Here is an 11,790-nt window from a genome sequence, read left to right on the forward strand (position 1 = left end):
TGACTCCAAGTGAGGAGATGACGGGCGAGATGCGACAGGTGACGCGAGCGTAAACCGCCTTGACGATTGATGTACGCCACGGTCGCAGTGTTGTCTGTGCGAACTAATACATCTTTGCCCTGTAACTCGTTGCTGAAACGGACGAGCGCAAGATATACAGCCCACATTTCTCGGCAATTTATGTGCCAATGCAGCTGGGGTGCCGTCCAGACCCCCGAAGCCGCAAGCCCATCGTACGTGGCCCCCCACCCCGTGTCCGAAGCATCTGTGCATACTATTGCATGCCTGGAGACCTGTCTCAGAGGCACACCGGCTCGGAGAAACGCACGGTCTGACCACGGAGTGAAAGTGCGACGACACGCAGGTGTAATGATAACACGGTGAGTGCCGCGCAGCCACGCTCTCCTCGGGACTCGATCGTGAAGCCAATGCTGAAGCGGTCGCATATGGAGCAGTCCGAGCGGAGTTACAGCTGCGGCTGCTGCCATATGCCCCAAAAGCTTCTGAAATTGTTTCAGCGGGACCGCGCTCTTGCTCTTGAATGTATTCAGGCAAGTCAGAATCGACTGTACACGCGCTTCTGTTAGACGAGCTGTCAAATCGATCGAGTCCAGTTCCATACCGAGAAAAGAGATTCTCTGCACGGGGCAAAGCTTGCTCTTTTCCCAGTTGACCCGAAGACCCAAACGAGCGAGGTGTTTTAAAGTTAAATCTCTGTGATCGCACAGCGTCTGACGTGTTTGAGCTATTATTAGCCAATCGTCCAGATACGCGAGAATGCGCACACCTCTCTCTCTCAGGGGTTTTAAAGCCCCCTCCACTACTTTGGTGAATACACGGGGCGACAGAGAGAGCCCGAATGGGAGGACTTTGTACTGGTATGCTCGCCCCTCGAACGCAAAGCGGAGAAACGGCCTGTGCCGGGGGAGAATCGATACGTGGAAGTACGCGTCCTTCAGGTCGATAGATGCGAACCAATCGTTTGGACGAATGCATGGAAATATGCGTTTGGGCGTCAGCATCTTGAACGGCATTCTGTGAAGTGCACGGTTCAGCGAACGCAGGTCCAGGATCGGTCGCAAGCCGCCGCTTTTCTTGGGTACAATAAAGTAAGGGCTGTAAAACCCCGACCTCATCTCGGCTGGAGGGACCGGCTGGATCGCGTCTTTCGCCAATAAGACAGCGATCTCCGCACGGAGGACGTGCGCATCGGCAGCTCTCACCGTAGTGAAACGAACGCCGGAGAATTTGGGGGGACGCCGGGCAAATTGGATCGCATAGCCGAGACGAATCGTGCGTAAAAGCCAACGCGACGGGCTGGGAAGCTGTTTCCACGCCCCCAGACACCGTGCGAGGGGGACTAAAGGCACGATCGGTGTACCCGCGGCGGGCGCAACGGAGGTGATCGCCGGTGTGTGCGTAACGGCCGAACCGACAGCAGTGTTGTGTGTGATAACACTCACCTGAGTCCGTTGCTGGGTGGTTGAGTAAGGGAGGCTCTGCTGAAGACACCTCTCGCCACTCGATGCACCCTCTGGCGAAGGAGGAGGGAGACGATGGGTTATGAGCCCGTAGCTGTCTCCTACCGCCTGAGAAGTTGGAGAGCGCGGAGGGGTTATGAGCCCGAGCGCCGCTCTCGTTCTCCTCTGATGAGTCGGAGAACGAGGGGGGGTTATGAGCCCGCTCGTATCTCCGGCGCTCATCTGAAGACCTAGAGATGGAAGTGGAATTCGCTCTTTTTGTGAATTTGTGGGTGCCGACTGAAAAGTCGGCGGAACAGAAAAATGAAACAAAAGATTCCCCAACCGGCCCTCCTCCGGTGGGGGGAGTGGTGCCTTCACCATCTCCCGAAGAGCGATCCCCTCCATCTCTAGGTCGCCCGTCTCAGGGCCGCTTCGATCTCCTCTTTCCACCCTTCGGAGCGGGCTGAGCGGGCGGGGCGGGCTGCTGACGACCGGTTCCTCGCTTCTTAGAAGAGCCCCGGGGAGGAACGGAGGCGGCCGCCGCAGGACGCCCTCGGCGAGGAGCAGGCTGAGGCGCCGACGTGGATGGGGCAGGCGCAGGACGCTTCCGACGTGGCATGATTTGAGCTATGGCCTCAGTCTGCTTCTTGGCCGCGGAGAATTGCTGCGCAAACTCCTCGACCGTCTCGCCGAACAGGCCGGTCTGGGAAACCGGAGCATTCAGGAGCCGGGTTTTATCAGCATCCTTCATGTCCGCCAGACACAGCCAGAGATGGCGTTCCTGGACTACCAGGGTAGACATCGCACGCCCGACGGCGCGTGCGGTGACCTTGGTCGCACGAAGCGCCAGATCAGTGGCCGCACGCAGTTCAGAGAACTCCGCCGAGTCGTGACCTCCCGCGTGCAGGTCCCTCAGAGCCTTAGCCTGATGAACCTGCAGCAATGCCATGGCATGCAGGGCAGAGGCTGCCTCCCCACAAGCTTTGTAAGCAGCACCGGTCAGCGCCGAAGACTGCCTACAAGCCCGTGAGGGGAGAGTAGGCTGGTCCCGCCAGGAGGAAGCGACACCGGCCGGACACAACTGCATCGCGACCGGCCGCTCCACTGACGGGATACCAGTATACCCCCTGGCATCTCCACCCTCGAGAGAGGTGAGGGGTGAAGGCTGAAACGGCCGGTTCCGGGCGGAAAACGGGGTTTTCCACGACCGCGTCAGCTCTTCATGTACCTCGGGGAAGAAGGGCACCGGGGGCGAGGACTGAGAAGCCCTGGCACCCCCGAAGTACCAATCATCGAGGCGGGACGGTTCAGGTGGGGGAGGTTCAGTCCACTCCAAGCCGACCGCCGCCGCCGCCCGAGCGAGCATGGCTGCCATCTCGGGGTCGAACGCAGGACCCGCAACCCGACCCGAAGGCGGGAGCGGATCTGGATCGACGTCCGAGGCTGACAACCCCCCCTCCGACGTTACGGTGGACATCGCGTCCGGTGGAGGCTCGACAGAGCGCGAGGACACCGTAGAACACGGGCCGCTCGTCTCCATCGGGACCTCCGCTGGCAACGGATCAGGGCGCTGGGAGCTGCTGGACGAACCAGCAGACCGACCCAGCACCGTTATACGGAGGTCATCCTTCGCAAGTTTGGTAGCTGCGCCCTTAGCAGCACCAGACTTGGAAGGCGGGCGCCGTTCCCGGAGAAACGACACCCGTCTCCGCAAATCCGCCATAGTCATGCCCTCACAAGTGGAGCATGAACTATCACGCAACGCTGCCTCTGCGTGCTGGAGCCCCAGACACGAAACACAGCGCTCGTGGCCATCCCGGGGAGCGATGAACACACCGCATCCAGAAACGGAACACGGGCGGAATGCCATCTTTAAAAAGACGCACCCGACCGTGACACGAATGAGTGACTGTCTTTAAAAAGACACAAAGCTCAAACGTGCTGCTCTTTTAGGGAAATCACTCTTTTTGTGCGAGCTGGTGAAACACACAGGGAGAGGCAAACGCACTCACTCAACTCAAGTCCTAAAAGAGACAGAGAGAGAGAGAGAGAGAAAAGGGTGGAGAAAACACTGCGAGCCTCCGCTGAGGTGTCTTTGCCCAACCAACTTCAGCAAGCTGAGATCTTTTTCCTCCAAGAACAGGGATCTACGAAGATCAGTATACGCTTCTCGAGAGCAGATGTCTGCCGGCTTCGAAGCAAAAAGCTAATTTGGTATTGTGCACCTGCGGCTTATATACGCACCTGGCGGGGCGGCGCCGGCATTATGCAAATACCTGCATGCCAAGTTCATTGGCGTTTTTATAGTTTCTCGAAGTAGATAGGTCACCCGCGGAGCGGTTCCCAATTCGTCGGTCACGACGTGACGTCGTAGTGACCGACTGAAAGGGAACTATAATAGTTTCAAAATGGCCTTAGGTATGTTTTCAAACTTATGTCTTAAATAAAAAAGTAAACTATAGGTTATGCCCTTCACATTTGGTTAGGATTAGGGGCAGTCTCTGACGAGCAATTTAAGAACGTACGTTTATTGCCATAGTCTAAAAGCAAGAAACTACTGTTTCTGTTTACTACTAGAAAGCTTTTTCAACATTGTCCAACAGGATTTATTTTCTTTCCTTTTTTGTATTCATGTTGACATTGACATTTCTCTTTGAAATAAAGGTGTTTGATTTGAAAGTTTTTGTTGCTTATTTTGCATAATATTCACAATAATGCATATCTTAAGCAGTTGTCTTTAGCCCTGGGAATTCATTTGGCAAGTTCATGGGAGACTGATATTTTAAATATCAATGAAGAATTTTTAGAGACTAAATTTATGTTATTTCAAAAATGCTGCATATTTCTGTGATTATTTGGAAATTACAATAATATTGTTTAGGTTGTTACTTTAAACCTAAACAATATTATTTTAGTTTCTAAATAAATCACAGAAAAATGCATTTATTTTTTACTGTATTAGACTGTGAAATTATTTAACAGTGTGACTACAGAAGTATTCTGTATTTCTGGTTTACAGACTACTACCGTAAATTAATTTTACATATGAATACTGTAAAAATAACGGTATACTGCTGGCGTCTCTGCTGCCAGCTCTTTACTGTAAATTATATAAATACAGAACAATACAGTTTTTATGGTTTACAGACTACTACCGTAAAGTCATTTTACGTATAAATACCGTAAAAATAACAGTATACTGCTGGCGTCTCTGCTGCCAGCTCTTTACTGTTATTTTACAGGGAAATTTTTTACAGTGTAGTATGTGTGTGTATATTTGACTTGAATTAATATTTTTAAATATGTGACACTGACATTTTTTTATTGGGGCCAGTGAAAATTTTGGCAGGGCAATTGCAAACCTGAACCACTGGCCCAAACAGGCCAGTATAAAAAATATTTGCGTTGAGCCCTGTAAACACATTTACTAAATAGATAACTAAAATAAACTTACAAAAAATAAATAGATATAAAGACTGTTTTCAAACACTGTGCACTGAACAGACAAACAAATAATGTAGGCTTACACCTACAACACAGCTTTCTTTCTCTGGAAACAAGTAACATCAAACTAATTATACACATTACCTTTATTACCAAGTCCAGGGCTTATTTATAACCTCGAAAACAGCAGCCCTGAAGTTTTGTACTAGAACCACAAATGAACTAGTAAATAATGCAGATCAAATGTCATGTGGGTTGACCGGTCTATGTCTGAAAAAGGAGGGCACTGAATTACCCTCTTTTCACTTTTGCCTTTTATTCCAGCCAGAGAAAAGGTACAAAATGAGGTATTGAAATAAGTAGTGATTCAGATGATGGCGATGCGATCATGTGGCTTTTGACACCACACTGAAAATGTTTGTTCTAGCAATCCACCAATTTCCACAAATGTGTTTTTCAACTACAGGTCATTTACCATTCATAACTGTAATAGTGGGCAGACGTAACCCGGCCGTCACCCAATTGTTTACATCAATTATGCTTTCCTGATAAATGACTCATTTCTGCTAATGTAAAACATATGGCTGTCCGCATAAAATACTAAAAAAGCTAGAGAAACATTATTTTCACCGCATGCTAGTTAAGAGCTAGTGCTGTTGCAATTGTCGGTGAGAGATTGTATATGCTGTTTGATGGGGATGTGAAGACGCGTCACACTGTAAGGACCGGAGCGAGTCCTCTTATAAAATACACATATCTCTGTAAAGTTTAAAGAGAGAAATCCAAATCTGCACGTCGCACATGAGCAACGGGTTATAAAAGTGCTCGCGCTACGTAAAAAAAATGTTTCTAATTGCAGCCGCATTCAGGATCCTTTTGATGACAAAAGTAAACAGAAAAATCGGTTTATGAGATCGGCAGATTTAGCGAGCTTCGATCGAGTCATTTAATGCCATTATCGGCCGATACCGATCGGAGAATCCCTATAGATGGGAAAGACAACTTGAGCTGATACAGCTAGCCGATCAACAACGTGGGTTTAATGTTCGCTACATCAGAATTTATTTGGCATTATTCGAATGTACTTTTTTTCGCATAAGCCAAAAACCACCTTAAGTCACCATAAAAACTTTTTGTGAATTAAGGAATTTTTCCGAAATTTTGCGTATTCATCACTCGTTTCTGATGCGAAACTTTAAAATGCGCATAAAATCGGCGTGATGGAAACCCAGCTACAGTAACCACGCCCCAAGTCCCAGACACAATCGGTTCTTTATTGTAGACCAGCAATGTTTTGGTGCTACTTACAAAACACTTTTCCTGATTCAGAGCCGGTACTTTGGGTGTCGAAAAGGAAGATGTGATTTAAAATTAGGCTCTGGACCAGCACTTAAATTGCCTTGGTGGAAAAGGGGCAATTGTAGCATATGGGTAAATGACAGGTCTGGAAAATGTACCACTAACATCAAAACACAATACAAGAGCATGCAAATAAAAAAATCATTGTGAATGAGAATTAACACGAAGCAAACCTAAAGAGTCAGAGTATTCTTTACAATGAATTATCAATTCTTAAGCTTAAATGTCTTCTGTAATGTATACTACGGTATACCTTCTGCAAGAGTACTTGTATGAACAGGTCTGAATGATGCAATCCATCTTATTTTGGGTCACATGATTGCTATAACATTAAGCCAGGCCCTTAAATGTGATTAAATATACCAATGATTCAATTACCAGAGCCAACTCCAAGATAATAAGTTTCCCTGGTGCGCTAGCAAACACATCTATACACCCAAAACAGCAGATATTAGATACAGAAATGTGCAAAAATGTTTTGTTCCAGCAACTGCAGTCATGCATTGCACAAGAAACACATCATCTTGGAGACATAAAAAGAGTTTCCCACCATGCCCTAGATCTCACTACCCATTCAATACAGACACACAGAAGAAGAGGCTTGCAAACCATAGCAATTCTGCACCCGATCCAAGGACGCAGCATCATCCACGGCTTCCTGTGATATCCCTGTTTTGTATGAGGGGCTCATTCGGCCCCCGCTGGTTCCCATCAAACCCAATTACATGCCACATTGGCAGGCAGCAGGGCAGCAGATCACGAGGGTTGGCGTGCTAAAGATGGCACCAATGCTACGCAGGATTTGACTTCACATATAGTGGCATGCTGTTTCATGTAGACTGAGTATAAATACAGGGTATCAATGTTGGACAGACACCAAGCTACCTCATGGAGTTGATATTAGGTGGGTGTGTTTTGTTGTTGGACTGTTATTGGTTTGAAATAATTTATTGGGACACTGCAAAAAGTAAAATAACATGAGATAGTTCACCCAAAAATGTTGTCATCATTTACTCACTCCCATGTTGTTACAAACCTGTATAAATTAACACAAATGAAGATATTTTGAAGAATGTTTGTAACCAAATCGATCAGAAGCCCCATTGACTTCCATAGTATTCTTTTTTCCCACTATGGAAGTCAATGGTGCCCCAGATCTGCTTGATTACCAACATTGCTCAAAATATCCTCATTTGTGTTCATTCAGAAATTGATACAGGTGTGTAACAACATGAGGTTAAATTCATGATGACAGAATTTTCATTTTTGGGTAAACTATCCCTTTAACTAATAAATTATAAAATTTTAATTTTAAACAGTATCAAAACATGACTCTTTAAATGAGCAACTTTTAATGAATAGTTCACTCAAAAATGTACTTTGTCATAAAATATCATCCGACAACTAGTCACAAGACACACGAGTGCCAGTGAGATTAAAATTGTCGGTGTGCTGCCCGGATGTGCTTGTTTTGTTTTCAATTTCACATCATTTTCTGTAACACACCTATCATTTCGCTTTAGAAGACATTTATTAACCTACTGGAGTCATTTGGATCACTTTTATGATAGATGTATACATTTTGGGGACTACAGAATATGTACATTTGGATACAAATCTTTGTGTTCAGTTGAAGAAAGAAAGTCGGCATTAGGACGAGTGAATGATGAGCGAATTCTCTTTTTTTTGGGAGAACTACTCCTTTAAGGTGAGCGCATCCGTAAAACTGCTGAATGCTGAGTAATCTGGATTCATCAGAGATGAGTCATTGTGACAATGGCCGAGCATTCATGTTCAACACCAATTAGATGTTTCATTTATCCAATATGACTTCACACAATATCCATTTAAACCGATTGCCCAAAAATACACTGTTCACATTAGGGCCGCAAGATATACCGGAAGTACAGCATTAGCACAAATGTGGAAATCGCAATATACATAGGCTACCTCAATGATTTGCAATAACTAAATGATTTTAATGCTTTAAAACTAGTGATGCACGATAAATCGCATGCGATAGGAATCTCGTCGGTAACGCTGGTTCCTTGATTAGTAGTAAATCGCCATCACCTGCTTTCAGATGGAGCACCATCTACTACACAAAGCCATAGTTCCCTGGCAAGCTGGGCCATATCGCATACATATCGCAGGCGATATGTCCACGATAATTAATGCGAAATTGCCCAAATTGTCAGTGAACTATGGCTCTTTGTAGTAAATGCCGCTCCATCTGAAAGCAGGTGATGGCGATTCACTATTAATCAGAGAAAATCGTGAATAATCACATACAAAATAAAAAATTGTTTTGCATGTATTTAAAAACACACACACACACACACACACACACACACACACACACACATATATATATATAAACAAATAACATTTTTCTTACATTTATACATGTATCTGTGTATTTATATATAGATAATAAGTAAACACAATACACACACACAAATATTAAACAAACACAAACTTTTATTTTGTATGTGATTAATCGCGATAAATCTTTGGGCAGCATCACTATTTAAACTGATTTTACAAACATGCAACATTATTATATTGTAGGCTATATCATGTAGTAATGCATCATATGGCAAGTAAACACATACAGAATTTACTCTTCAATATCGTGTCAACTCTATTTTGCATCACATCCAACAATCAAACCAAATTATGCAATCCAACCTACAAGCAGCTTACTAATGGTCACAGTGCTGATTTAGAGAAAATATTGCTTTCTTCATAAAATATATATCTGCACATAATGCCAACAACCATAAACAAGCACCATAATGACTGTGTGTCACATTATAATCATTACACCAGCAAACCACGTGTGCAAACATATTTCACCGTCTCCTATTTCGTTATCATGCTTTGATTTATAAGCTCATGTATACTCGGTGTGTTTGCTATGGGCAAGTGCATCTGACTTCCTCTCCTGACCATTCACGAGACACGCATGGCTGTGATGGATACGATTTCATTCGGTGCCGAATCCAGTCGCTGTATTCAAACGCAAAACGGCCAGGATATCGTAAATATCCGTTAATAGTTGCACTCCTTATAAATAACGTGAAGCTGCAATTCGTGCCCCACGGCTACGGGATTTTAAAAGCGAAAGAATAACACGATATCCCAAAGATATAATTGAAGTAATAACCAAATAAATTCCGCATTGTTGAGCATTTCACTCGTCTTTGATGTGAATAAAAGCTATGCAAACTGTCACACAACGACATACATATGGTTATCAGCCCAACCAAGTGGAAGCGACAGAAATGTCATGACTGTAGGCAATATTGTAACACTGCACACTATTTATCCCTGTTTGTACTATATATACCGCATACAGCATGGCGGTATATTAACCATAACACACATCCAAATGCACGAAACGGGAATCCAAGAAGAGACACGAGGGGGAAATGAGCATATAAAGCCTTTAGATGTCGATTTCAGGAAGGACACCGGCCGAACAAGTGCATTACGCTACTACGGGATTCCTCCTCAAGGCGGGCGCGGTGTTACCACCGCGACCACTTGCTGAAAGGCGAGGTAAAAGTTAATACAACGTAGAGTGACGTTAAGGTAACGTTTTGAGTATTTATCCGAACATTTCGCGCCAAACATCAACGGCGTAACAATAAACAATATGAAGCGCAACTTCGGTGATTGCCTCACGCCAAAACTATCAAAACACAGCTTGCTTTACCTTCTTGGTCGGCTTGCAGACAAGCGGGGATGTTTTTCTTCCAACCCGGCATTTCTGTGGCGGCGTCGTGTGCATTCAGGGGCTAAATCTCAGGCGCATTTCAGCTCCCTCCGCGTGCATTTCCCCGCTCCTAGTCCTTCTATTGACTGGCCGCCGGTGCGATTGAACGCTCCCTCAGCCTCGTTGTGGAGCGGAGCCGAGCTGGGGGTGTAGCAGACACACAAACGTGAGGTGCCCACTACTACACGAGAGCGATTTTTCCTCTTCGACTCTAGAATATTCTCATCAATTCGTCACATCATAGGTTTCCATTCCCAATATAAAGATTTACCTCACGTTACTGTTAATTACGGGGTAAATGTGTTCCGTCGGAGGGACAGTGGAGAGTGAGTGTATGGCTACGTTCATTCACTTCTCGATGGGGTGGGTTGCACCGACGTTGTGAGGTAACACAATTAGGAATGTGATTTATTTGGCGGTGTTTCGACGTCGATTCGCAATTTGCGCGTGCGAAATTAATCCGTGGGTTTCTATTTAATGGTTGCAATCTTGTAGCAATTTTAACCTTTAAGAGTATTTTTTAGGTGGGTTTCAAGAGCCATCTGTGGTTAACTAAAACTTTAATTAATGTTTATTTCATCTGGCTGGTAATTGAATTATATCTGGTTATATAACATTGTTAGACAACGATGTTATCCATATTTATACCGTTGAATGCTTTATTCTGATTGGTTGAGATGTTCCATGGGTATGCATTATTTTTCGATAAATGCACACCTGACCTGTCAAATGTCTCAAAATAACCACCAGAGCAATGTCTGTGGTAACCGTGATATAAGCGGAATAATTACCTAGAAAAAAATCTTTAATCAATGTAAACTCCTTTTTTTTGCTAAGCTTCTGAATATTGTATTGAATTTGGGGTAGAAATTGTTGTGGACCATAGGGGGCATTGAAGTCAAAATGGTTGAGATCTGGTACATAAGGAATAATTGATGACCAGCCAGCCGATGAATTATTACAAAATAATGCACACCCAAGGTAGTAATGTGGCACAATGCCACGGCAGTGTTGGGTAAGTTACTCAAAAAAGTAATTAATTACTAGTTACTAAATACATCTTTAATTATGTAATAACATTACTGTACAAATTGCTCGTAACCCACATGTTTTATGTACAAAAAAGATTGTACATTGATTAAATATTTATTTTTATGTATATTTGTTATAAAATGCATTTATGCTATCTCTGTTTAGTGAATAATTTAATATTTAACAATTAATGTTCCTGGTTTCTGTTATTTCTTTTCTCACGTAAAGCCGCTTTGAAACCATGTAACATTGTAAACAAAAGTGTTAGATAATAAAATCTGATTTGATTTAAACAAACTAAGAAATTCATCAAATAATTTTTTCAGCCAAATGTTATTTTAAAGGAATATTTTACCCAATTACAAAAAATTCTCTCAATATTTACATACCCTAATACTATCCCAAAAGTTTATAATTTCCTTTCTTCAGTTAAACACAAACAAATATTTTGATAGTAAAATGCTTTCAAGTTATTTTCTTAAATGGGTGCCAACAGGGCGAAGCTCCAAAAAGCACAGGCATCCATCATAAAGTAATCCAAATGACCTCAGTGGGTTAAAATATATCTTCTAAAGCAAACCAATATGTTTGTTGAGGGAAAAAACTTTAATGTTTTTAGCTTATTTGGCAATTAATAAATTGCGTTTTCATGGATATAGACATATCTGCCCTGTAATTCAAAAATGGTAGCACATAGCAGAAAATCGAATT

General features: G+C 44.0%; 1 protein-coding gene across 1 annotated transcript in view; it reads right to left on the reverse strand.

The window, feature by feature from the left end:
* grip1 (glutamate receptor interacting protein 1) overlaps window positions 1-10,378 on the reverse strand; it is a 342,888-nt gene extending 332,510 nt beyond the window's left edge. Inside the window, exon 1 of the mRNA XM_065289844.2 lies at window positions 9,988-10,378. Within this exon, the coding sequence (XP_065145916.1) occupies window positions 9,988-10,039 (52 nt within the window). The 5' untranslated portion in view covers window positions 10,040-10,378. The remainder of the gene's footprint in view (window positions 1-9,987) is intronic.
* Between the last annotated feature and the right edge of the window lie 1,412 nt (window positions 10,379-11,790).

This window comes from Paramisgurnus dabryanus, chromosome 1 (assembly GCF_030506205.2).
Source record: "Paramisgurnus dabryanus chromosome 1, PD_genome_1.1, whole genome shotgun sequence".
NCBI classification, from domain to species: Eukaryota; Metazoa; Chordata; class Actinopteri; order Cypriniformes; family Cobitidae; genus Paramisgurnus; species Paramisgurnus dabryanus.